Raw genomic sequence first — 27,208 nt, forward strand, 5'->3', positions numbered from 1 at the left:
AGAGAGTTTGTTATTAAAAAAACAGATGGGTATAGAGTTCCTTTTAAGCCATAAAGCCTATATAAGTTCTGATTAAAGTAACTTGAGAAACTTTAAAAACCAGAAGCATTTACTAAGTAGATATAAGACCTATCTTTCTGAATTTTTGTTTCGTAACAGAAGAGAAGATTCACAAAAAGTTAGAGGGGTCTCCCTCTCCAGAGGCAGAATTATCCCCTACAGCAAAGGATCAAGTGGAAATGTATGTAAGATTGTATTCAGTAATAAAGTGTGCATTTGTTAAAATCAGACTAATTACTGCTATGTGGTTTACAGTTTTTGTTCATTGTTTTGTATTTAGTTTCATGTTTTATAATTCAGGAAACACTTGTTGAGCACTTACTATGGAGTTTGACACAGAATTCAGACATGAATAAGATGGTCCTATCCTTATCCTACACACTGACTCAGTACTCGTGAAATGAATGAGTGGAGCACGCAGGGTTATTATTTACAGTCTGTTCGCGCGCTGTCACACCAGTCCTTGGAGACAGCTGTGAAAAGAATGCTCATCCTTTTTTACTTCCAAGGAGACGAAGTTTCTCCTGCTGATTACAAAGAAATATGGACAAGTCATTGACCTTGGCAAGCTTGTTTCCTGAAGATGCTCTTTGTTCTTTCTTTGTAAATGGTTAGTAAAATCGGCTGCACCATAAGCGGAACTTGCTTATTATACATTTTATTTGAATCTTCTGAACTTCTTGAACGTAAGGTGAAAATAGCCTTCATTTGCTGCTGCGGACCTACGCCAGCCAGTGTGGTCTCAGTGAGCCGTGGGTGTGGCTCTTTAGCACTCAGCATGCGGCTGCTTCAAATTGAGATGTGCTGTAAACGTGAATTTCTCACCAGATTTCAAAGACTTGGTATAAAAATATAAAATACTGCATTAATATTTTTAAATATCAATTACATGCTGAAATGATAATGTTATGGATGTATTTGGTTAAGTAAAATATATTATTGAATTCAGTTTCACTTTTTCTTCTTACACTTTTAACGTGACTCCTGGGACATGAAAAATTACCTGTGAGGCTCACCATGTGTTTCTGTTAGCTCTGGTAGAGGGTAAAAAGGAGAATCAAGGATAGGCCCTTTGAAAACATGGCCTTTTATACTTCATGTGTGACCTTGACTGTTGCCTCCAGAGGGACAGTCCCCTTGATAGGCAACCTGACTTGAGGTTCTTGCTTTAGCAATCTGTCTTGCTCTGAAATCTGCAGTGGCTACCAGCTTCTGGGCAGATTGGAAACAACTTCTTGTTTTCAAGCCCTTTAAAGGCAGCCTCCCCGACTTTTCCCGCAGTCGCTGGTCTCCTCGGGTCTTGTGTCCGCACCCAGGTGCCCGTGCCTCACAAGTAGTAGTCCCTAAACTGCTCCGTTTTCAGAGCATCGAGGCTCTGCTGTGGTCCACTGGTTCTCATGGTTCTCGGCTGCACCAGCGTCCTCTTTTTTTGACCGCTCGAGCACTCTTCATAATCCCCCATTTCCGAGGGCCTGCGTGATGCCGGGCATTTCTCCTGAGAACGTGTGGTGACAACAACCACGTTGTGTCCTGACTCCTCTTGTACATTAATTCCTGTACTCCTCACGGCTCTGTGAGGCGGATAGTAGTATTCCCTGCATCTCGCAGGCCATGGAGAGGTCAGGTCATGGGCCTGAGGTCACACAGCTGGTCAGGGCCAAGTCAGGGTTCACAGTCGGGGAGTGCTGCTTTAGAGCTCAGGCTCTCTGGCTTTCAGGTCCCTGTTTCCCATTCCCCCAACGGCCTTGTGAGGTAAGTCCTATCCTCACCAGCGTACAGCTGAGAGTGTGGACCAAGACATCAGATAATGAGCTGAAAGTCACATGCATAGTGATGTGAGCTGAGGTTCAAATGCAGATTTCTTCTCATGATGATGTTCTTTCCACCATATTGTATTTGTCCTTTGTAACTCCTTAATTAAAACGACAACTTTAAAGATAAAGACTGTCCTCTTGCCTATTTGCTAAATATTTCTAAACGAGTGTTCACCTCAGTGCTGAGCGTAAAGGTGCTTGATAAATGGGACTAAACACAAAGCGTATTTCACTGTAGTATTTTTTTTTTTTTTTTAAGTTTTAGTTCATGGATGACTTAAGTGTTGACCGGTAAAGTGAAGTACCCTGTCGCTCCACCTGGGAGGGAGTGTTGTTTTGCTGTATCTCGTACATCTGAGTGCCTGCTTTTGAACTCTGACCTCTGTTTTTCAGGTACTATGAAGCATTTCCGGCACTGTCTGAAAAACCAGTTTGCCTGCAGGAAATCATGACCGTGTGGAACAAGGCTAAAGTCTGTTCTTACTCTAGCTCTTCTTCGTCCTCCACAGCCCCGCCAGCTAGCACAGGCACATCCTCCCCCAAGGACTGCAACAGCGAAGGCGAAGTCATCAAGGAAAGCAGCAGCCAGGCGCCCACCACTGTACACGCGAAAACCCAGAGCAGAAGTAAAAGTGAGAAGGAGAACAAATTCAGGAATGGCACAATGGAAGAAAAGCCTGCTTCGTACAAAAAGCCGATCCGACATAAACCTGAAGGAAAGACTCGCCCTCGCTCGTGGTCTTCCGGCTCGAGTGAGGCAGGCTCCAGTTCAAGTGGTCATCAGGGAGAATTAAAAGCATCCGTGAAGTGTGTGAAAGTCAGACACAAGACACGAGAAATTCGAAACAAGAAAGGGCGGAACGGGCCAAGCAGGCTCTCGCTGAAGCCCGGCGACAAGGCGGAGAGGGGCATGCACGCAGGGGGCAGCAGCAGCAGCAGCAGCAGCGGGGGCGGGGGCGCCATCAAGCCGCTGTGCCGGCGCGGGAAGAGGCCCTTGAAGGACCTGGGGAGAAGAGACACTGGGAGCGCCGAGGGAAGAGACCTGTCCCTGGAGAGCAGAAACGACAGAGAATATAAAGAGGAACCACTGTGGTACACTGAACCGATTGCTGAGTATTTCGTTCCTTTGAGCAGAAAAAGTAAACTAGAGACCACATACCGAAACCAACAGGATGCGAGTGATCTGACGTCAGAGGCAGTGGAAGAGTTGTCAGAATCCGTGCACGGTCTTTGTATCAGCAACAATAATATTCATAAAACATACCTCGCAGCAGGTACTTTCATTGATGGTCATTTTGTAGAAATGCCTGCGGTTATCAATGAGGATATTGACCTCACTGGGACCTCATTCTGTTCTCTCCCGGAGGACAAGTATCTGGATGATATTCATCTGTCAGAATTAACACACTTCTATGAAGTGGATATTGATCAATCCATGTTGGATCCTGGTGCCTCAGAAACAATGCAAGGAGAAAGTCGGATTTTGAATATGATTCGACAAAAAAGCAAAGAGAAAACAGATTTTGAGGCAGAGTGTTGCATAGTGTTAGATGGAATGGAGTTGCAAGGGGAACGTGCAATATGGACAGAGTCCACCAGCTCTGTGGGTGCCGAGGGCTTCTTCCTGCAAGACCTGGGCAATCTGGCTCAGTTCTGGGAGTGCTGTTCATCCAGCTCGGGCGATGCCGACGGGGAGAGTTTCGGGGGAGATTCTCCAATTAGACTCTCTCCGATCTTGGACAGCACAGCGCTTAGTCCACATTTGCTTGCTGGTAATCAGGAGCTCTTTTCAGATATTAATGAAGGATCTGGCATAAACTCGTGTTTTTCAGTGTTTGAAGTGCAATGCAGTAATTCTGTTCTACCATTTTCGTTTGAAACTCTCAACCTGGGAAATGAAAATACAGATTCTAGTGCTAATATGCTTGGGAAAACCCAGTCTAGATTGCTAATATGGACCAAAAATAGTGCCTTTGAAGAAAATGAACACTGTTCTAATCTTTCAACAAGAACTTGTAGCCCATGGTCCCATTCAGAAGAAACACGTTCAGACAACGAGACATTAAATATTCAGTTTGAAGAGTCCACACAGTTTAATGCAGAAGATATTAATTACGTAGTTCCTAGAGTCTCGTCAAATTATGTAGATGAAGAACTTCTAGATTTTTTGCAAGATGAAACTTGCCAGCAGAACAGTAGAACGTTAGGAGAAATTCCCACCTTAGTTTTTAAAAAAAAATCAAAACTAGAATCTGTCTGTGGTATTCAGCTCGAACAAAAGACGGAACACAAAACCTTGGAAACTGCACGAGGGTGTGGTGACAATGGTGCACGTGGAGGCGGCTACAGCTCAGGGGTTATTAAAGACATTTGGACAAAGATGGCAGACGGGGGATCGGTAGCGACCGCAGACATCGAAAGAATCGATGAGGAGTTGTTCCCGACGGACGTCAGTAACTACTGCTGCTGCCTGGAGGCCGAGGCTGAGGCCGAGAGCCTCCGGGAGCCCCACAAGGCCGTGCAGAGGTCTGAGTACCGTCTGTGGGAGGGGCAGAAGGAGAGCCTGGAGAAGAGAACCTTCGTTTCCGGGGAGCTGTCGAAGGTGGACGGCGGCGACTATACTACGCCCTCCAAACCTTGGGATGTGGCCCAAGACAAAGAGAACACATTCATTCTCGGGGGAGTTTACGGAGAGCTCAAAACCTTCAGTAGCGATGGGGAGTGGGCGGTGGTGCCACCCGGTCACACCAAGGGAAGTCTGTTACAGTGTGCGGCTTCCGACGTCGTGACCATAGCTGGTACGGACGTCTTCATGACCCCAGGAAACAGTTTCGCTCCTGGTCACAGGCAGTTATGGAAGCCCTTCATGTCATTTGAACAGAACGATCAGCAGAGGAGTGGGGAAAATGGATTAAATAAGGGATTTTCTTTTATCTTCCATGAAGACTTACTAGGAGCTTGTGGTAACTTTCAGGTTGAAGATCCTGGGCTTGAATATTCCTTCTCTTCCTTTGACTTAAGCAATCCGTTCTCACAAGTTCTCCACGTAGAGTGTTCATTTGAACCCGAAGGGATTGCCTCTTTCAGCCCTAGTTTTAAACCGAAATCAATCCTCTGCTCTGATTCAGACAGCGAAGTTTTTCACCCCAGGATATGTGGCGTCGACCGAACACAATACCGGGCTATTCGGATCTCTCCTAGGACTCACTTCCGCCCAATTTCTGCATCAGAGCTGTCCCCAGGAGGTGGAAGTGAGTCGGAATTTGAATCTGAGAAAGATGAAGCAAATATTCCCATTCCTTCTCAAGTTGATGCATTTGAAGACCCACAGGCAGATCTCCAACCACTGGAAGAAGATGCTGAGAAAGAAGGCCATTACTATGGAAAATCAGAGCTTGAGTCTGGGAAATTCCTCCCCAGATTAAAAAAATCTGGCATGGAAAAGAGTGCGCAGACATCACTGGATTCTCAGGAGGAATCGGCTGGGGTTCTGCCAGTGGGGACGCAGAGTCAGTGTTTAGAATGTAGCATGAATGAATCTCTGGAAATTGCTTTAGAAAGCTCAGAAGCAAATTGTAAAATAATGGCACAATGCGAGGAAGAAATTAATAATTTTTGTAGTTGCAAAGCAGGTTGTCAGTTCCCTGCTTACGAAGATAATCCAGTTTCTTCGGGACAGCTGGAAGAGGTAGGTGGTTGTCTGTGCGAGCTGGTGCTTGATAGAAGTTGTTGGTCGGACTTGACTGCGGGAGCAGCTGAATCAGACAGTGAAAGAGTGGGTGAAATTATTGGGAAATTAGCTTCAGCGTCTTGAAACTTACATCCTTATGATTTTACATAAGGACCTAAAATGGGTTTGATATTTATAAATTGGAAGTAGACCGTAGACCTCTTCTGCAGAGAAAAGACATTTTAAAACCATGAGATAGACGGTTTTGTCTTAATACGCACGTATTGTGCTGCAAACCGAATGCGCAGGCATTGTGGCCTTCGAAGCTGCTGGATCATGAAGTGGCTGTTCAATCCGCGGAAGGCCCCATGCTCTTTGGAAGAAGAAGCAGAGGGTCTCTTGAGGTAGCAAGCCAGTCTCATGGTCCCCGAAACATTGATTGGTTTAGAACGTAGGTTTTCCGTGTAGAGTTCTCTAAAACAGATGGTGGTACGTGTAAAAACCCACAATCCCAGCGCAACAAAAGAGCTGCTACACAGCCTACGTAGACGGACCTTGCTTTATACCAAGTGCGTATTCCTAAAGCCGTGTGACTTACACGCTAGAATGAGGCTAACGGTAGTTTTGTGATTGGGAGTCATTGCACCCTTGGACTATTTCTAAGAAGTGCTTTGAGGTTAAATTGAGTGTGCAAGAAATATCACTGAAGGTAATAACCTGTTTCACAGAAAAGCCCAGCGATCTGCCTATTTCTCAGCTGTTACTTGATCGGCGGTGCCTGGCCTTTGTCCAGAAGCAGCTTAGTAAAAAGACGGTTGGAGGTGCTGGGAAGTCGTACTGCTTGTGGCCGGAGAGCGGCTGAATGTCCTCCCTCCCCTCTGGGCCTGTGCACACTGCACCCACCTCTGCTACCGCTAAATCCTGCCCAGACGGCGGGGCTCTCTTCAGACCCCCCGCCCTTTCTGACCCGTGTCCTAATTCCTCCTCTCTCCCTTTCGCCACCCCACCCACATCAGAACGAATGCCTCCCTTCTCTTTTCATGCACTGTGCCTCTTTTCCTGTTGCCGTTTCCACGTTTCATGAGTCATGTACTTTCTCTCGTTAGGTTATAAGCTCCTAATGGAAGTGGACTGTGTCTTCCTCGCTTACGGGGCCAGTGCCTGGAGGGATCTGAGTGCGTGTGGTGGGAGGAGGCCCTACTGCCCGCTCGAGGGTCACTTCTCTGAGTAGCTCGCCCACAGACCCCACAGGAGGCATGCATTGAGTCCCACTGAAACACTGAAACCGAGCTGCCAAGAATGAAAGCCAATAACGTTGTTAGCCTCTTTACCTGTTTGTTTATTGCCCCACTTTTTGTCCTTGAATATGCCTTTATGTACTTCGTATTTCACCTGGTTCCAGATTGGGAAGAAAGAAAAAGAGGGAAGAAGCGAGATTCTGTGTCATACCACTGCCATGTTCCTTCGCTTTCTAGTATGTTGATGGATTTATGTGTTATCAGAATTTGGGGTTGTCTCGGAAGGTCTCAGCCAGGAGTAGAGTCCTCAGGGACATTGTGGGGTTGTCTGCTAGCATCGGCATGGCCGCTCCTATCAGCCCTGATGTCTGGGCAGCGGTGCTACGGTAGAGAGCCAGGGTGGAGCTCACGTCCTAGATGGATCTGAGGTATGGAAAGGTTGAGAGAGTGACCTGAAGGGACAGTGTGGGGGCCGGTCTGGGACCAGAGTATATGCCTTTCCACTCTCACGCTGCCGGGGCAGTCTAGGGGAACTCCTACAAGGGTCTTCTTCCCCCTTTTCCTGAGAGAGGGCAGTCTGGGAGCCCTATTGTAAAGGCCACTATGGAAAGGCCACCTGGTTCAGAGCAAGTGGACTAAACGGTAGGAATTCTAGGGGCGCCTGGTGGGTTCAGTCTCCAGAGCATTGACTCTTGATTTCTGGGTTGTGAGTTCACAAGCCCCATGTTGGGCGTAGAGTTTATTTGAAAAGAAAAGAAAACACTTAAAGTGTAGGGATTTTAGTAGAATTGGTGTCCAGAAGCATGGATTCATTTCAAAAGCTTAGGTTAGTCAGTTTAGCAAACATTTTTTGAATACCCGTTACATGCCTATCACGAAGGTAGGTGTCCTGTATGAACAGGTCACCACCATCCTTGCACTGAAAGAAATCAGTCTAGTTACAAAGACCACTTTGGAAGTAGATAAGTTACTTTAACTGAAATACGTCATTTATTCACATGGCTCAAATTCAGAAGTTACGAAAGGGTGTGTTTATACAGCGAACGGGTGCTCCCAGCAGCAGCTGCGAGCCTGCATCCTGCCGTGTCTTTCAAGGGTGTTTGTGCACGTAGAAGCAAGGACATGTTCACATGCGTTTCCTCGTCATTTTTCTCTCTTCACAGAAGTGGCGCTTTGTTATAATCACCCTTCCTTTTGATTTCCTGCATCCTATTCCATTGTATGGACAGATGTACTATGATTTAGCTAGCCAGTTCCTTACGTTTTAGGGCATCTGGGCAAATGTAATTGTAGGGAACGGGAGGTGGCGTGGTGGAGGTGAGCCCAGAATGCCTCAGGAGCCCAGAGGAAGCCCTCCCTGCAGTGAGAGTTGAGAGAGTCTTTTTGCACACCTGAGCATCCCAAGGCAGAAGGGAGAGGAGGCGGGGCACTCGAGGCAGAAGGAACAGCATCAGCAAAGGCAAGGAGGCAGCGGCCAGCAGTTAGTTCCTGGCTTCTGAAATATAAAATGGAAGGTGACGAGTAGCAGAGTGTGCCTTGGGTGTCCATTTGTTGCATTAGTTTGTGGCGTAGGTGTTCTCCTCGTCATTGACTTACTGCTGAACTAGTGTCGTGCGTCTGGAGCACAGAAGAGCAGCAGAGGCTTGGGCTGCCTTCAGGAGTTTGCGGTCCAGTCCTGGAGAGGAGACCGTTTTGTCCACAGTCGGTGTGCGGTGGCATCAGAAGGTTCTGATGAATGGAATGGGGGTGGGGGGCATCCTTGGGGTGTGGCACCTGCCCCCCCGCCCCGTGCCAGGCGCTGTTCCCACTCTGCTGTGTCACTATTATTCCATGAATGCCCACGGTGACCTGAGATGGATTTCTGTCCCCCTCCCCGTGACTGCGAAGGCCACATAGGCCCAGAGGGGTGGAGTCCCTGCTCCTGAGAGCCCAGCATCAGGGATAGAGCCTGAGTTCTTTCCGCTGCCGTGCCATGCAGGGTCTCTTGGTCTCAGTGGACTCTGCAGCTGTTCATCTACATGGGATTTCTTTTCCTTTTGTGACCCAGTTGGGTGGGAACTGACCATGGCTGAGGGCCACTTTTCTGCACTCTTCCCAGAATACAACTCAAAGAGGAACACCAATGACCTTTGTCTTCCCAAACCCGGGAGCACTTAGTAAGAGTTCAAGGAGGTGCCTCTACCCCGGCTTCTGGCTTCTAAAGACTTTCTGAGTATTCCATCTTTTGCTAAAAACACTTCTGGTCAGGCTTTCTGGCTTAAATTTATGTCTTCTCTGTTTTTTCACGGTTTCATTCATTCTTCAAGTATTGTTTGGGAGCCCGCTCTGTCTGGGCGCAGGGGACAGGCACAGAGCCCCGCCCCGGCCGGGTCACATTCACCAACGGCATGCGATCCATTATTCAGTATGCTGGTGTCCCGGCGCCGTGGAGGGGGCGAAGAGCTGGCTCAGGGCTGCAGCACAAGGGGGTGCTTGGAGGACTTGCTGCAAGAAGCAGGGGCTCGGGCAGGCTTCTCAGCGAAGGTGCCGTCTGAAGACAGGCTTGCAGGTGAGAAAGCGAGCTGAACACCTGGGGGGTGGAGAGGGAGAGCCGCGCTGTGGCAGAGGTGTCTGGCTCACCCACCGTTGTGCCGTCGTCGGGTTTCCCTCCCTCTGTTCTCCGTCAGCCAGAAGTTGAATCCGAGCATCCCACAGAGGTCATGTAAGCAAAGCTTGGTCATCTTTGCTGTGCAGCCTAGAAATTGGAGATTGCGGAATGGAATGACGTCCTGAGATAACGCAGGTTCATCGAGTGTGTAGCTTAGAACAGGACAAAGAATTCTCTGCCTGTGGACCGGACTTTCAAGGGGAGGGTGCAGAAGAAATGCTAAAACCGTAGCAGAAACTGGCATGACTTCAGCGGTGTTAATTAAGCCCGAGGTGGAGGCGAGGGGGTAGAGGATGGTGGGCCAGATAATCCTGGGACCTGTGCGGGAGCCTTCAGGCCAGCAGACAGCGCGCATCCGCTTTGTGCAGGCCCTGTGCCCGGAGGTGCACAGATAAAGACATGGGCCCCGCCTGTAAGAAGCTTACTGCCTCTCCTCCAGTCTCGTCTAGACTCCTCTGTCCATGCCGACTCCTCCAGCCTGCTCTCCCGGCTGTTTCCCACCCTCTGCGCTGAGTTCTGTCTCCCTTCCTTTCTTACCCTTGCCCCACTTCCACGGTCTCGGGACAGGGTCACACAAATAAATGCTGGTCGCTCACAACTGCCCAGGACATTTTCTTTTGCAGGTAGAAACTTGCTGCCTCCAAATCCATCTGCCTTCAGTGGTGCCTTGGGGACGAGGGCAACTGTTCTGTCCAGGGAGCCTCCTTGTTCCTCCCAAATAGCACTAAATTGTCATCTCACAGTGTAGGTGCGTCTTAGAGAGAAGGAAAGGCCTTTCTGGAAAGGTCTAGGGGTTCTGTGAATTATGTGCCAGATGAAATTAATTTCCTTGAATTAGCTGTAGACCTTGGCTGTTGTGGCCTCATTTGCATAAAGCCGAGCCTTGTCCTGCTTATGTAACAGTGGGGTGCTGACTACTGTCATTGGAGTGAGCTGGGGGAGAGCATAGTGAAGGTTAACTGGCCACTCTGGGTACACAGTACAGTTTTCCTTCGTGTCTAATTTAAGAGTATTTCTTTCTGCAAAGTTATGTCAAGTGAAAAATGAAGGTTTGAGGTGTTTCCCATTAGTTTAAATAATAAAAAACACATTATTGAATCAAACAGTCCTTGACCCATAAGAAATTTACATGTAGGAGAAGAACAAAGTCCTGTCAGAGGACTGACGGCTGCTGGTTGCCAAGACCGCTCAGGTTTGAAGCTTGAACACATGGTGAAATGTCTTCTGAAGCAGTGGGCGATGCAGTGTCCACAGGCCATATTTCGATTGAGTCCCAATGTCCCCTGGTTCTCAGCAAAGCACGTAGTTGAGTTAAAAAGACATGTAGGTTGGGGGCGCCTGGGTGGCACAGCGGTTAAGCGTCTGCCTTTGGCTCAGGGCGTGATCCCGGCGTTCTGGGATCGAGCCCCACATCGGGCTCCTCCGCTATGAGCCTGCTTCTTCCTCTCCCCCTCCCCCTGCTTGTGTTCCCTCTCTCGCTGGCTGTCTCTGTGGAATAAATAAATAAGATCTTTAAAAAAAAAAAAAAAAGACATGTAGGTTGGTAACCCTGCCTACACAGTTTTCCTTAGTCCCGTGCCATCGTCTTTCACTCCCTCGTGCCCAAGTGTGTGAAGGGGAAGAGGGTCCTCTCTCTTCCCTGGAGCGTCTCACACCCGTGGAGACTTAGGGCCACCCCGTTATTTCTCTGCACTTCTCAAATCTAGACATCTGCCTTGCCTGGGCATGTGAATGGGGGTATTTTGCCTTGTGAGGGTTTTGTTGTGTTTTTTTAAAAAATCTTCATTCCACTTCAAATATAAGTCCTTTTTAAGAAAAACGTACTTTATATGTTATGAACACTTTGTCTTCTTTTTTCTTGTTAAGATTTTATTTGAGAGACGAACGAGCACGAGGGTGGGGTAGGGGCAGAGGGATAAGCAGACGCCCCACTGAGCAGGGACCCAGATGCAGGGCTCAATCCTAGGACTCTGGGATCGTGACCTGAGCCACCCAGGCATCCCAACACATTGGCTTTTTTTTTTTTTTTTAAGATTTTATTTATTTATGTGACAGCCAGCCAGCGAGAGAGGGAACAGAAGCAGGGGGAGTGGGAGAGGAAGAAGCAGGCTCCCAGCGGAGGAGCCCGATGTGGGACTCGATCTCGGAACGCCGGGATCACGCCCTGAGCCGAAGGCAGACGCTTAACGACTGCACTACCCCGGCGCCCCTCAACACATTGGCTTTTTATTTTATTTTTTTTATTTTTTTTATTTTTTTAAAGATTTTATTTATTCATTCGACAGAGATAGAGACAGCCAGCGAGAGAGGGAGCACAAGCATGGGGAGTGGGAGAGGAAGAAGCAGGCTCATAGCAGAGGAGCCTGATGTGGGGCTCGAACCCATAACGCCGGGATCACGCCCTGAGCCGAAGGCAGACGCTTAACCGCTGTGCCACCCAGGCGCCCCCACATTGGCTTTTTAAATTCACCTTGTTGGGGTGCCTGGCTGGCTCAGTGGAGCGTGCGACTCTTGATCTCAGGATCGTGAGTTCGAGCCCCACATTGGGATGTAGAGATTACTTAAAAGTAACATCTTAAAAAAATAAATTCACCTGTCTAGAACAGTATTAAAAATAAAGTCATCAATTTAAAAATCCTGGATTTGTAGTTCCTAGTTAATAATGTTTGAATTTTCTTCTTTATCCTGAAAGTTTGTAAACTTTTCTGTATTTGTTTAACCTAAACAGTTTCCCGTATTGAACACTGATGTTCAAGGAATGAACAGGAGTCAAGAAAAGCAGACCTGGTGGGAAAAAGCCTTGTACTCTCCTGTCTTTCCTGCGTCAGAGTGTGAAGGTAAGGAGGCCTGTGTTAGGTCGTTGGTTCATCCACTCATTCGGATTTCTCTTGCATTAGGAGCGGTACATTCTTTCACTATGAATAGCGGTCCAAAAAAGCATTTACCAAGAGACTTTTGTGTAGCCAGCATTTGTCGGGCACTGGGGACACAGAGATGAGTGAGAACTGGAGCCTGCCCTCAGCCTGATGTGGGAGGAGGCATGGAAATGCATAAAAGCAGGACCGACCTTTGCCAAGACCTGTTCAGGATCACGGGGGTTCGTGAGGGGAGTGGGGCTGGGGGTAATCGGCTGTGGGGGGGGGATCTTCAGGAAGCTGCCTAGGCAGGGAAGGTGGGGAAGGGCAGACCCCGTGAAAGAAACCGCTTGCGCAAGGGCAAGAGGGTCTCTGGCAAGTGGGCCCAGCTGGGTTGTAGCTAAGGCCAGAAAGCAGACAGGGAAGAAGCCTAGTGGGGGGTTTGGAGCGCCGCTGAGATAGGTCGAGTTTAACACACAGGAAGGGAAGGCCATTGAGAAGATGGAGAATTGGAGGGTGGTTAGGTCCTGTGTGTGTTTTAGAACAGTACTAGCAGCAGAGTGGAGAAGGGGTCGAATAGCCTGAGGGAACCAGCTGGGGTTCTGGGCCCCTGCTGTGGACTGTCTGGGAGACCCAGGGTCAAGGTCTGGCCTCAGGCCCTGCGGGGGGAGTACAGGAGAGAGCAGCACGGAGAGGTCTCATAGAGGACGCTGGGGCCTCAGGAGCGGCTTTCCTTGAGGAGTGAGCAGCAGGAGGGGTTGAGGGGAACTGGCAGGGCGTAGACGGAGCAGTAGCACATTTGGTAACGGTGATTCGGGTCTGTGAGCCTCCCGGGAGGGCATGCCCATCAGCTATAAAAACTCTGGAAGTCTGGGGAGGAGTGAGGGCTGCAGAGGACGTGGCGCCGGCTCCTGGGCTGCCATGGGCTGTGGCATGTGACAGTCTCTGCTGTTAGAGCCGGAAGGGGCACGTACACCACACGTTCACGTGTCTGTCAGTCTCCCGGTTCGTATGTAATGAACGTGGAGCCAGGGGTGCCGCTCGCTGCCCACCGTGCCTGGCACGCTCCAGTGCTCAGGACGCCGGCCTCCCTCCACAGCCCGGCCTTCACCGACTGGGGGGGACGGCGGGGCTGTTTGCTTCTCTCTCTGCTGTGAGCCCCAAAACGCCTTCCCCAGAGCTTGCCTTCCTCCTTCCCAGAGGTTCGCTGGGTCAGAAAGAACATAGAGCGGAGTCTTCATTTTTAGCATCTTGTTTCGTTCACCGCATTTGTTAAAGAGCTGTCATTCCACCGTTAGCTGATGTCTGGGTCGCCTTTATTGTTACAGAGTGCTCCCAGTCTTTCCTCTTACGTAGGCCCCATCGTAGCCTTATGAGATGGCAGCCTTAGTTTTCAGGTGAGGAAGCTCTAAGACCCAGGTTTGACAGTTTGTCCAGAGTCACGCATTAGCCCTCAAGCTCAGGCTTCCATCCAGGCTGTCTTCCTGTGGTCCAGAAGCTTTGCTCTCTACAGTAGCTGTCTGCATTTGGTGCCCAGGGAGGCACCAGGGTGAAGGGAGCACAAATCTGGCCTTGACGTAGACTCATTCTGTGCACCGATGGTGTCCAGTCACCAGTGAGCTCATGGGAGTACCAGTAAGGGAGGCCGGGTGCCCCAGAGCGGTGCAGCCAGAGAGAGAGGAGGGATGTGGCAGCAGGCAGCATCAGGGGTCAAGAAGATGGGTTTAGGATGATTTTCAGATACTGAGTTCACACTTCGTTAGTGTGTCAAGGGCCGTCTCGGCAGCCTTAGTCTAGTTTTCTGCCATTAGTTAGTAAGGAGTCAGTCCCGACTCTTAGCTTGAGTCCTTGGTTATCTGTACAATCCCGGGTCGGTGCTATAAGGGATGGTTAGTGCACGGTGCTTTTTTTTATTGTGAAGTGGCAAATAGAGAAACTCTCAGTGGGTAGATAATGGTAAACCGGGCTTTGGAATGACCTTCAACTCATAACTGTGCATTAAATCCCTGTACGGTTGCCTTGTGATGGGGACGTGACGAGTGGGGGAGTGCAGTCTCAGGAGCAGGTTGGCCAGGAAAGTGGGTGGCCTCTTGCCCCCTCAGCAGGAGTGGCTGGAGTCTCCGGCCTCCACCGCTGAAACTCCTAGTGTGGCTGATGGTTAATAACAGGCCGTGCTGCTCCGAGTCAGGGGCTGACCTGGAAGCTTTCGGCCTCCCTGGGAAGGAGGAGGGCCGTCCCTTTTTACAGTAAGGCAGGAGACAGAGGCTCAGAGTGAGGCAGCTTGGCCGGGCGCCCTGCAGCAGGGGAGCCCATCTGGCCCGGAAGCCCCAGCCCCGCACTCTGCCACCTGCCGGCCTTGCTGTGCCTACGTAGACACGGCTGCGAGCCAGGTGTTGCTTACGTTCCTGCCTTGTGCCAGGCCCGCGGAACAGTCCTGATTAGCTGGTGTCTCAGCACAACCAGAGGGAGTGAAGACACAAGCCCTGGGACAGCTGGGGCTACCTGCAGTGGGAGGAGCCCAAGCAGCAGCCTCGGCTGGTACGGGAGCAGGAGGTGTTTGGTGTACCCCAGTGTGTTCGGCGAAGGGGAACGGTGCAAGCCTGCGGTGGGGGCGAGGTCCGCCGGAAGCAAGCCAGAGCACGAGGGCCTTGCACACCCCGTGCCACGACAGGTCTGTCCTGAGTGGCGGTCTCAGAGCTCACGTGCTGGATTCGGGACCTTTGGAAGGCTCATTCCTTCTAAGTGTGTGGGTGTTATTTTAGTCTTATGGAGAAAGCCCTGCAGGGAAACCGTAGAGATAACAGTTGAGGGCTCAGGAGATAAAACGGAGCTGGAGTCTAGGGCCTCCATTGCCAGCTGGTAGACCTGGGGCAGTGACCAGCCCTCCTGTGTCTCCATTGTCTGTATTTTAACGAGAGGCTGAGGTAGTGCCTCCCCGAGGGGTACTTAAGACGTGCAACCTCCCCGAGGGGTACTTAAGACGTGCAACCTCCCCGAGGGGTACTTAAGACGCGCAACACGCGTAGCGCAGGCCGGTTATGCAGGAGCTGCCCACGGGCGGATCACAGAGACCGTCATCAGCAGTCATCCCTGCCTTCTCCTAATGCCTGTGGTGTCACAGACCCCTTTTGGACACAGAGAATCCCGAAAGCAGCGCAGGAAAGTGTGGGAGTCAGGAGGAGGGCTGGATCCAGCTCCATGCTGGGCCATGTCCTGGTCCAGGAGGCAGTTACCGTGCCATGGTAACTAGCTGGGGGGCGAGTGGGGCCCTGCGAGCTTGCTCAGGCCGGCCGAGCCGGAGGTGGCCGCCCCGAGTGGGGGAGTAGCAGGCGTGCCAGTGCTGTACTTGGGGCTGCCCGCACGGCAGCTCTTTTAACTTGCACATGAGGGCAGATGGTGACCCTGTTTTCGAGACGGGGGAGCTGGGGCTCAGAGAGGGTCAGTCATTGGCCGAGTTACGTCACAGGTGAGTGTCAGAACCAGGGATCCACTCACATCCTTTCTTGAACCTGAGCTGGTAACTTCGAGGTCCTCGGGCAGGCAGAGAAAGCTAAAGGTTCTGGAGAATATGGTGTGGCCAGCACCTGATGGTAAGAGGGCACAGCGGTCACTGAGCATCGGTCCTGTCCTCCCCGGTGTCGCACATGGGTAGTGTGTCATCTCACTGAACACCGCGTGGTAACTGGACCGCAGGCGACGGGATACACATGCTCTGTTGGGGTCACACAGTGATTCAAAGCCAGGGTCCGCATCGGGCCTCCCGGCCGTCTCCTCTTTGGGCTCTGTGTCTCCGCAGCTGCGTGGGGGCTGCTCTAGGAAGGCGGGTGGGGGCGGCCGTGGCTGTGCGGCAGAAGCACCTGGGCACTTTTCAGAGCTGCTGACACCTGGACCCTGGCCCAGACCGGTTCAGGCGGGATCTCGGGTCGGGGCCTGTGCTCGCAGCCTTGTCTTCAAGCTCCCAGGGCTGAGAACCTTTGCACTAAATGGTTTATTTGATTCCTTCTAATTCCAGCTTCCAGTTCCATCCCCCTCTGTGGGCCGCTTACCTACTCAAACCACTAGCCTCCTTTCTCTTCCCTGTTCTGCAGATGTGGGAAAGATGTACTTTAGTGTGGTGTTAACTTGAGAGGGAACAAACAAGGTTGTTACCCTGTTTTGTCTTCCCCACTGCACTCCCTCCTGTCTGAAATCCCTTTGTTCATTTGTGAGATGAGCGCACACACGGTGCATCGTCTGTCTCTGTACTCCGTATGCTCCTGAGGGCTTGGGCCTTGTTGGTCTCTGTCCTGTGTGCCCGGGGCTTACCCCATTACAGGGTGAATATGTGTGTTGAATGAATGTTTCACACTGGGATGACAGGCACGTCTGGTTCTGCCAGCCTGTTTTTTAAAAACTCGATAAACAGTTTGTTAGAAGAATCTTTAAATTGGCATAGCATTTTGCTCGTGCGTACCTGGCTGGCTGGTGGTGACCGTGTCTGCTTTTAGTGACTACTAAAACTCTCCAAAGGGTTGGTGGACCTAACCGATCTGACTTCAGCAAAAAAATGAAACAAAAATGTATGTTTCATAACTGTGTCTTAATGAAATTTCCCCCCCTTTCCCTCTTTTCCCTTCTCCATTCAAAATGATTAAGAATGTTATACAAATGCCAAGGGAGAGAATGGTATAGAAGAGTGTCCAGATGGTAAAGACATACCCAGTAACGGAGAGCGTCTGTTAGATTTTAATAGGGTAAGTGGACTGTCCTCCGCCTTACTAACTTACTAACAGCCACACACCCCCTTGCCACTCAGGCTGGAGCCTGGGAGCCCTGGGAGCTCCCCCCACCTTCCATCCCAGGTCACCCAGCTCCATGGCCCTCAGTCCCTGCCTGCATCACCTCCCACCTCGTCCGCTTACTAGCAAAGCTTCCCTCACCCCCACCCTCGCTCCCCCCAAACTGTCCTTCCCAGTGCTGCCACAGGGAGTTTCTGCATACCAGTCGGACCTTGTCACTCCCCCAGAAGCTCCTGGGTAGGCACCACCAGGGAGCCCTTCCGGTGCGCTGCACGGACGGACCCCACCTTCCTGTGTCCTCACCACGCCCAGTGTGGCCCTCTGCTCCCAGCCCTGATCCGCAGCTGCTTTCGGTTTCTGCACCACCACCTCCCCACCAGGCCTGTGAGCTCCCATTAGGCAGGAAGGTGGATGAATCCAAGGAAACATGTCTCTCTTCTCTGTGTCGGCTCAGGTCCTATGAGGACTTATCCCCCCGGAGCACCCTGGGGTGTTGGCACCCACGGTCCTGTGTTTCCCACCTCGGTGAATGTGCCCCCCGACACCCCCTGCTGCCATACCCACGCCTGGGAGCCTCTGTCTGGCCCCTGGCCCCTTCACACGCAGTCTGTCTGCCGGCCCTGACCGCCCCGCTTGTCAGGTGTCGTCCCTCCTCCCTCCTCCCGCACCTTGTCCAGGCTGAGCCTCCCCTCGCTGGTCCTCATAACGCCTGAGGGGTGCCATCACTGTCCAGTCTGCACAGACAGGACCTCCTGTCTGAGGCCGTACAACCCCGCCGCAAAGTGCAGACCTGAGCCGTGAGCCTCGGCTGGGACTCAGCGACTCACGCTCCTAACCATGACGGCCTTCTATCACTGCGCCTCGCCCAGAGGGGCCTGTGTGCTCTGCCCTCGCGTGCCTCTGGCCTCACGTGCTCTCTTCACCCCTCCTTCCTTGTGGCTGTCTTCTGCTTCTGCCTCAGGGGTCCCAGCCAGGGACGGTGCTGCCATTTGGAAATGGGGGGTCGTGTTACTATGACCGGGGGGGTGCTGGTTCCTCTGAGGATGGGGGGGGTGTTCCTAGTTTCTATGATGGGGGTGTTGCAAGTTCCTGTGACTGGGGGGAGGGAGTGCTGCTAGTTACTATGACTGGGGGGTGCTGGTTACTGGTGGGCGGGGGCGTTGCTCATTATTGTGGGCTGGGGGGGGTGGGGAATGTCGCTGGTTACTATAACTGGCCAGTGGGGGTGGCATGTTTCTGGTCACTGTGAGGGAAGGGGGCTTTGTTGATCACTTCAGGGGCGGAGGGAGCATTACAGTTGCTATGGGAGGGGGGAGGGTGGTGGTGCTACTCTGACTGGGTTCGGGGAGCAGGGGTAGTTACTGTGACTAGGGAGGGGCTACCATTTGCATTCAGTGTCCTGGGGGACAGAGATGCTGACCATCTGGTGTGTGGGGGACAATCCCACACAACGAAGAGTTTTTAGAACTCCGGCTCCGAAGCCCGGCCCCCAGGCTCCCAGGCAAGCTCTGGCTGTTACTTGCCCAAGGCTTGCTTTTCAGCTTCAGGTGAGGACACTTCCCAGAACTGCCCTCCCTGCCGCAGCCATCTGAAGTGCGTGTCCCGTCTGCGTCTCCCCTGTCGGCCATGTGGCCTGGTTTCCACCGCAGCGTGCAGCTGTGGGTCGGCCTGGTGTGGGCTCTCCCGGAAGGTGAGCCCGGGGACGACGTGACCTTGCCGGCCTCCCAGTGGGTTCCCGGTGCTCAGCCCGGTCCCCAGCCGTGGCCGGCCAGCCCTCAGACACGGGTTTGGGGCCGCCCTCACACGTGGAACGTTTTGTCCCAGGGACTCAACGTACGGAATGAGGGTTCTGGACCCTTTATGGATCACGGAGGAGAGGTTGTTGGTTTTGCTTTGAAGCAGTGCGCTCCTCACATCTTCCGCTCTCCCCGGAAAGCCGGCGGTTTGCTGTCTGACCCCCGTGTATCAGGAGTGTCTCGTGTAGCCCTTTCGGAAAAAAGTGTGGCTTTTGATCTGTTGAAAACTGTTCCTTTAATCCCAGGTGTCTTCTGTTTATGAAGCAAGGTGTGCAGGAGAGAGAGATGCCGGCGCCAAATCCAGCGGCTTCCGCAGAAAGATCTACTCCAGCGCCAGCTCCGGCTCGGAGGGCTCCGGCTCAGAGGGCGGAGGCGAGTGGGCGGACCCTGGCGAAGAAGAGCTCTTTTCTCGAACTCATCTCTAATCCTGCAGAGTAGTACAAATTATTTTTTGAGAGCGATATGTGATGGCAAATTACCCTTTTGTGAGGCCTGTTAATCTAAAGCAACAACTTAGGTTTCTTCTTCAATCAACTGATTCAGATCAGCAATTCTCTTTCTCTTCTTGCTTATTTTAGAGTTGAGGACAGCTATCCTGTTGAAGATTTTTTTGTTTTCCAAGCTGTTGAATTCTTGGCTCTTTGAAATAGACTAGATTGTGTTGTCGAATCAAGAATGGGTGTGCACGTGCTTGTCTAGAAGCATCCCTGCTTGCCGCATCTTGACTGCAGTTGCTGTCTGTCCTTCCAGCTGCAGCCCGGTCACTGTCACCTTAGCACCGCGGTGTCCGCAGCCACTTCCGCTCTCCAGAGACTTGAGCTTTGGAGCCTTTAGGCTTTGTGCTCTCAGGACTGGGATATAAATACCTACCCCTGCAGTGGGCCGGGGCCTTTCTCAAGGCAGGAGGGAAGCATGGGTGACTCATCCACGGTCTTCATTCAGTCAGATCTCATGTACATTTGACGTAGGAACCCCAAGGGTGTGCTTTTAGAGACTTACAAAATACTGTGTTTTCTCTCTTAGGATTCTCCCCCCTCAAGTATCATGGAAGATACTATGGTTTGTGACTTTCTTGCTAACTGGAGGAGCCAAGGCTTTGGGGTGTGGGGTAGCAGAGGAGGCAGAGTGGGGCCAGAGCGTACCCCCAGCCTGTTCTTACGTGTGGTTACTTTTCCGCCAGAACACCCGTTCAGGGTTAGTCGTTTGCAAATTAGGATTTTCTGGTGACCTCCATTGAATCGAAGCCTCCAGAACTCAAAATTACAAACATTTGCCATGCAGGAAAGGCCACCTCGACACCCCAAAGACGCCCTGGCTGCTGCAGCTAGCTGCTGTCGTGGCCGTGATTTAGTAGAGCTTAGATCTCATTTTGTGTTTGAGAGAATGTTCTGGGCAAGTTCTGTGTGGTGGGTTGGGGGCGGGCAGAGACGTCATTTCTCCCAGACCTTTGTGATGGCTTCATGGGACTCGCTTCCCGCTTTCCGTGGGGACCCAGCAGTCAGTCCGTCTCCTACAAGTCCTGTCCGCTCAGGATGGCCGCCTCCTCGAGTTTTCACACCAGCGGGCAGCAGGTGAAGCTACGAGGAGCAGTGTTTGTAAAACCAAATTGTTATTTAAAAACAAACAAAACCTAATATGTAAAAATCAGTTTAGCGTGTCTGTAACACCAGGAATGGCAGAGAAGTCTGACGTGGACGACACGGCTTCACCATGAAGCCTGGCAGGCAGTATGCACGTACAGTTCGCTAGCTGGGAGCTGGAGTGGCTGAGAAATCTCTGGTTTGCTTCGAGCCCCGGGTGTGGTTGCCTGTCTCGTAACTGAGAACACAGACAACTCCAAGGCTGTGGAGTCGCCCCGGGTTCTGTGTGTCCTCACTGTGAGAAACCTGGTGGACGGCTGGCTTGGGTCTCACCCCATGTCAGGGTTTGTTCTTAAACAGCACATCTGATGACACTTTAAAGAGTGTGTGTGTGTGTTTGCGTGTGTGTGTGTGCGCGTGCGTGCGTGTGCGGGCACGCGTGTGTGCAGGTGAGAGTGTGTGTGCTTGCGTGTGCGGGCGCGTGTGTGTGCAGGTGAGAGTGTGTGTGTGTGTGTGTGTGTGTAAGGTTTTTGTTGCTGTTATTTATTTACAGACTTTATAAGGTTTTATGTATTTTTCTTTCTTCCGGAGCTTCCTAAAAAGTGATTAGCATCTGCACTGAAATATAATTTAACAGCAAAGGCAAAAAAGAATTGGAAGTTGTAAATTCCTAAAATCACTACAGTGACGATCATTCTAGAAATCGTTGCTTATGTAGCAGAGACCAAATAAATATATTTCAGATACAACCTTTAGCTCAGTTGATTTTGGACAGCTGCTTTTTATCAAGACAGGGCTCCAGGTGGCACAGGTGCCGACTTCCTCACGCACAGGCAGGAAGACATTGCACCTTCCACGGGGGAATGGGGATGGATTATAAATGGGCAAGGGGATTAACAGATTATGTATTTATTTGTTTTCATAGCTAAGTGGCTGAAGCCCAGAGGCTTTCAGCAACAGAGCTGAAAGTGTGGTTTTTAGTTTTGTGAATGGATGATCACAAAGAAAAAGCATTTTTTAAAAAGTTGGCAAAACGCTGAAACGCACTGTGGTATGAAGCGCATTGCATATCCATAGCACTGAAGTATCTGTTTTCCATTCCTGGGCTGAGATTTTTTTTCCCCGTGGTTGTATTGTTCTGATTTCACGTACACCAGAGTAACTGATTTTTTGTTTTCTTGTGGAGTTAACACCAAATAAAAATTTTGAAAAACAGTTGGTTGTCTTTGTTTATCACAGCAAAGAATCTCTTAGAAAGATCCCCAGCTTTGTCTTAATGACCTGGGGCAGGAGAAGATAGAAAGTGCCCAGGTCACATCATTCCAGAGGAAGGGGATTTAGGTCAAAATGCTGATGTGCTGCTTTGCTGGAAAAGGAGGAGGGGGGCCTCCTGGTAAACGAGTCGCTCTCCCACCCCACTCCCAGCCCCGTCCCGGCTCCTGCCTGAATCCTGCGAAGAACACAGCATTTTCGTCCATAGGTGTAGACAAAAGGTCATCTGTTCTGGGGCGGGGGGGGGGGGGGTTTCCATATTAACACAATCAATGTTCATTGTAGAAGAAATCGGTGTGTTTTCTTAAAGTGTAGGGGAAAAGCTGGTAGCTGCTCCGTTGGCCGTGCTGGACGGCAGAGCGTCTGACGGCAGAGTGCGTGCTGCCGCGCGCCGGGCTGTGCCTCCCCTGGCGGGGTGGCCGAAGCGGCTTCGCTTCCACGGCTTCACGTGGCTGTGGTCGTAGGTGTACCTCAGGCTTTTTGTTTTGTTTTTTTAAAGATCTATTTATTAGAGAGGACAAGGGGGCATTAGAGGCAGACTCCTCGCTGAGCAGGGAGCCCGACGTGGGGCTCGAACCTAGAACGCTGGAATCTTGACCTGAGCGGAAGGCAGACGCTTCACTGAGCCCCCCAGGCGCCTGTATTGCTCTGTTATAGAGATTTAGTGGCTTCTTCACTGATGGGCATGTAGAATGTTCCTTTCCTGTGTACGCAGTATTCTGGTTGGCACCTCTGCGGACCCCTGTAAACATGGGAGTCCCTGTACAGTTGCTCCTGAGAGATTCCGGCCTGTGGGACGCCTGCTGCGTCCGATGTCCCAGCATCACACGGAACAGGAGGTCCTTCGGGGCCTCTGCTGGAAGCCAGGCGGCCTTTCTCTCACCATCTGTACGCTGGGCCTCAGCTTGGGTTATGTAAGGCGAGTACTTTTTCCGGTTAGCTTTGTCTTTCATCTGGGGCAGAGGACAAGTGGATTCCATACAGAAGCATTTCAGTGTTGCTTTATCCTTTTTTTTTTTTTTTTAATGCTTTCTGGGATGTGTGGGCATGTTTTTAAATGCTTTCTTCGCTTTAAAAGAATATAAAGCTATACTTCTTGTTTTTCTAGAACCCGTATACTTTATGTAGAGTTGATTTCTTTTTTTTTTAAGTAATCTCTACACCAGTGCGGGCCTCGAACTCACGGCCCTGAGATCTGGAGTCCCCTGCTCCTCAGACTGAGCAGCCAGATGCCCCTGTCGAGGTGGTCTTTGAAGCATGTGTATTCTATACACGGCGTGAGGCTTAAGGATTCCGCCTCCCTTTTTACCGGCTAGGAGTCCAGCTACCCCAACTCCGTTTGTTAAATCACTGACTAGGTGTGGCCTAGTCTTCTGGGTACGGCGGCTGTGCCCAGTTGGACGGGGGGCTCCCCTCCCGCAAGTACCTGAGGCAGGTCTGGAGGGTGTTCGGACGGCAAGGTGGTCCTCCGTTCCGGTGCGATAGGTCATCCACGGGAGGTGTGCCCTGTGGCCACCTTTGACCGTGGTCAGCCTGCTGGTGTGAACAGGGTGCGGGTCCGGGGCTAGACCATTGCTCTGTGCACATGGTCACCTGGAGACTGGGCTCTGTCCCCAGGAATTGTGACTTCACAGGTAAGTGCTTCTCAACCAAAGGGGTATAAAGCCCTCTTTTTTTTTTTTTTAAAAGACTTTATTTCTTTATCTTGGGAAAAGCAGAGGGACAGAATCTCCAGCAGACTCCCCTCCGAGCACAAAGCCCGACGTGGGGCTCCGTGTCACACCCTGAGATCGTGACCTGAGCCGGATGCTCAGCGCTGAGCCACCCAGACGCCCCTAAAGCCCTCTCTCTAAATGAGAGGGTCCAGCCACTGCTGTCATCAGGCCGCCCGGGGGCTGTGTCTGCACAGCCGTCCGGGAGCGGAAGGGAGGGCCCAGCCCCGGGTTTCTCTGGAAAGCAGCCGGTGGCGGGGTGGCATCACAGGTGGGGCACTGTTGCGAGCCTGGAGGCCACGAAAGGCGCTCCTGCTTGAGAGCCCGCCACTGGCCTTGCGTCACTGGTGTGGGGAAAGAGGATCGCTGGGAACCATTGCCTCACTTGACTGAACTAGCAGTGACTGGCAGTGACTCACCACCTAACACTTGGATGTCCACGTGTCTGCTAGTAACAGGAACAGTGGACATACTTCCAGGCATTAGGTCGTGTTAACGGACAACCCTGTGAGGTGGGTACGTTTGCCCCATTTTACAGGTGAGAAGACTGAGGCACTTACCTGAGGTCCTGCGCCTGCTGCAAGGGGGAGCAAAGATGGGAAGTCCGCGTAAGCGGGGATCCTAACACTACCTCCCGTAGGGTAGGTTTGTACAGACAAAATAGCACAGTCGTGCGGCCAGAACACAGAGTCAGATGTGGTCCTGTTCTGGGGGTGTCCTGGGGGTGTGATGAGGAAAAAAGCAAAGCGGAAGTGCAAAGGGGAACCCGCTGCACCCCAGTTGGTAACTCTCAGAAGAAAATCACGTCTGCAGGCTGCCCCTTCCTTCCCTCTTCTCCCCCCACGGTGGGGGGTGCTAAAGGTGGGAGGGTAGCAAAGCCCTTCAAGGCCCCTCGCTTCAGGGTCAGGCCCTGCACAGGCCAGTGCCACTGGGTGCTGACCACGGCCATGTGGCTGGCTCAGTCCTACCTTCACCTTGACGGGAGGTCACACTGTCCCGCTTCAGACCAGAAACCAGCTCCCCTGGCCGGCTCCAGCTCCAGCTCCAGCTCCAGCTCCAGCTCCAGCTCCAGGTGGTGTCTGAGCCGAGTCTGGGGTAAGGGGGGCAGGCACGTGGCCTGCCACCTGGCAGGTCCTGGCCTCCCCCGATCCCAGCCTGCAGTCACACATGGGGACGACAGCCCTCTGCTTCCAGACGAGGGGGGTTAGGTGAGCTTGTCATCAGGGATCCCACAGCCCTGTGACCCTGGGTGTGCATTTCAGGCCAGGAGGCTGGCGACAGGCAGGTAAAGCTTCCTCCTCACTGGCCCACGTACAAGCTCCAGAGCCGCCCTCCGGCTCCTCTCCCCCTGCACGTGCTTCTCTCTGTCCCCAAACGCCCCTGGTCCTGGGCCAGTCCTGGAGGCCAGGGCCAGACCCCGAGGGGCTCCTGCTCTGACCCTGCTGCTGCCTCAGCCGGGGCCCTCTACCGCGAGCCCACCATCTCAGGGCCCTTCCAAGCCATCCGGTCTTGTCCGTTGCCCCGGCTTGTGCTGAAGGTCCCAGCCCCAGGCCAAGTCTGCTGCTGGCTTGTCACTCCCGGGTCTGGGGCCCACCTTCCCACCAATGTGGCTTCTACTCCCTCCTTCAGACCCCCAGCAGGGGGAAGAGCCCCCACAGGAACTCTGGCCTCACTGTGGGTCTGGCCTGCGAGAGGCCACTGGCCCAGCCTGGCGCTGGCTTCATGGCGCGTTCTCCCTTTGCTCAAGAGGACACAGCATTGAAGGAGCCCCAGCCTGAGAGCCCTAAACCCCAGGCTCAAGTGGCCCCAGGGCTCCTGGGGTCACTGAGGGCCTTGAGCAAGTCCTGGCTGCCTTCTGGGCTTGACTGTAGCTCTCTTTCCCAGCCAGGGGCCCCAATTCCTGCTGGTCACAAATATCAAACATGCCCACGGCATCCTCCCACAAACCGCAAGCTGCAAGCCAGCGATAACGGACCGCCCAGCCCCATGGCTCCCCTGCTAGGCCGCCTGCCATGCCTGAGCTCTCAGGCCTCACTCCAGCCCAGTGATCACCAACCTGGGAACCGCTCGGAGATGTTAGGGGCCCCCAGCTGCCAGAGCTCAGGAGATGTTAGGGGCCGCCAGCTGCCAGAGCTCAGCGGTGGCAGACCTGACCTGGCCCTTACCTCCGCTCGCTCTGCGCTCGGCTACTGCTCCCTCCCCGACGCCCTCGCCTGTCTCACCCCTCCCTTGGAAGACATTTGCCCAGCAGGCAGGCAGCTCCCCCACCGCCTAAAGCCCTAGCCAAGGCCCTAGGCAGGATGCCCAGCGAACCTCTTCCCACTGGGCTCCTCCCTCCCCGCCTCTCCAGTGTGCCCAGACTCCCACCCCCCACCTGCGCTTCCCCTTCCTGAGTGGGGGAGGAAGTGAGAGACCTGGGCCTCTGGGTGAGTTCCTCATGCTGAACCTGGGTCCCCCACTTGCACATGCTTCCCCAGGTTTAACGCCACCTCGCGTGACACGGTTATCTGGACGAGGCTGGCGGGCAGTGGGGCCTCCCTGCCTCCTGATCTGCGATGCCTCCACCTTCCTGGGTCCTCACAGCGGAAATGGCGACTGCGAGTTGAGGTCTTTTTGGGGCTAGGGTATCTTCATGTTGGCATTAAGCTGCTAATAAGGAGGAAAAAACATCTCTGGGCCTTGGCCATAAATAAGGTTTCGAAACATTCATTCAACAGACGTGTCCACATGCTGCTGTGTGCGAGGCCTTAACCCTGAGGCTGGTAATAAATTTTACTTTTCTAAATCAGCAAACCAGCAGCCCTGGCTCTCTGGTAAGAAAGCTCTCACGATGTCCTCTTTCATCTAGATAAACGAGAGGGTCTCCAGCCCGCCTGAGCCACTACCATTCTCGAGGGGTCTGAAGGAAGGCATGAGGACGCCTCCACGTCCAGGCAGCCCTCTATGTCAGACTCCAGGGCTACGGGAAGACCGAAGGCTAGGGGGGCAGGGTGACACGGGTGAGGCCCTGCTCTGCCCTGACCAGCTGGGCGGCCTGGCCAAGGTCACGCGGCATCTGGGCAGGGCACGGGGAGGAGGGAGGCACAGCCGTTGATTCCGCACACTCAGAGCGGGTGTGGCCCTTCCTGCAGAACAAGAAACACATTTCATCCCAGGGAGACCTCAGGGCCTCCGTCTCCAGCCATCACTCTGCCGACAGGCTGCTCGCAACAACGTGCTCCCTGGCTTTCCAGCCTGGCCGCAGATCCCAGGAAGCTGGGGAAGCCGCTGCCTGGGCACGGCCTCCCTGGGGCTGGGAAACCGGCGGGAGTGCGGTGGGGGGGGTCCACCTCTCAGCTCTAGGGAGGGAGGCTGCGCGGGGCGGCTGGGGGAGCCCAGGGCTGGGGCCTGGCCACCTGGCTCTGCAGGAGTCACGACTTCTGCCATGTGGCCTTCTGCCAGCCGTTCACCCTCTCGAGCCTCCGTTTCCTCCTCTGAACAACTGGCAAAGTGAGGCGGACCGCCAGGCTGAGCAGGAATAATGTGCCCGCACGTATGGGGTGGTGGATAGGGGCTGATTCCCTCCGTGGTGGCCACCCAAGTCAACGGGTCAGACCGTCCCAGGCTCTCGGCTTAGTTTGTCAGCATCTGACCGGCAGCGTCCTAGTGGGTATGGCCTGAGTGGGGACCGTCATTCGGGAAGAGAGGGAAGTAGGGAGGTGGGAGGCGTCAGCTTGTGAGGGCCTTGAACGGCTCTCGAAACAGGTTCACCCTGGAGGTAGCAGGGAGCGTGGACGGGTGTGAACA

The 27,208-nt window shown here is 52.7% G+C and overlaps 1 protein-coding gene and 1 long non-coding RNA gene across 8 annotated transcripts in view; one reads left to right on the forward strand and one right to left on the reverse strand.

Moving 5' to 3' along the window:
- KIAA0232 (KIAA0232 ortholog) overlaps positions 1–21,653 on the forward strand; it is an 83,803-nt gene extending 62,150 nt beyond the window's left edge. For 4 of the 7 annotated variants that reach the window (XM_034672159.1, XM_019807042.2, XM_034672158.1 and 1 more), the window contains 5 exons: positions 160–241; positions 2,268–5,562; positions 12,158–12,266; positions 16,920–17,017; positions 19,104–21,653. In XM_034672159.1, coding sequence (XP_034528050.1) covers positions 160–241; positions 2,268–5,562; positions 12,158–12,266; positions 16,920–17,017; positions 19,104–19,283 — 3,764 coding nt within the window. In that variant the 3' untranslated portion in view covers positions 19,284–21,653. Of the gene's footprint in view, positions 1–159; positions 242–2,267; positions 5,563–10,052; positions 10,178–12,157; positions 12,267–16,919; positions 17,018–19,103 lie in introns of those variants that run through there. The other 3 variants (XM_034672161.1, XM_034672163.1, XM_034672164.1) reach the window with 3 other exon arrangements.
- A 1,065-nt stretch (positions 21,654–22,718) lies between these two features.
- Positions 22,719–25,858, reverse strand: LOC117804471. The gene is made up of 2 exons (XR_004628943.1): positions 24,391–25,858; positions 22,719–24,140 (listed from the first exon to the last, which is right to left on the reverse strand). It is a non-coding gene; the product is annotated as an uncharacterized LOC117804471 (long non-coding RNA).
- Between the last annotated feature and the right edge of the window lie 1,350 nt (positions 25,859–27,208).

Source organism: Ailuropoda melanoleuca, chromosome 11 (assembly GCF_002007445.2).
Source record: "Ailuropoda melanoleuca isolate Jingjing chromosome 11, ASM200744v2, whole genome shotgun sequence".
NCBI classification, from domain to species: domain Eukaryota; kingdom Metazoa; phylum Chordata; class Mammalia; order Carnivora; family Ursidae; genus Ailuropoda; species Ailuropoda melanoleuca.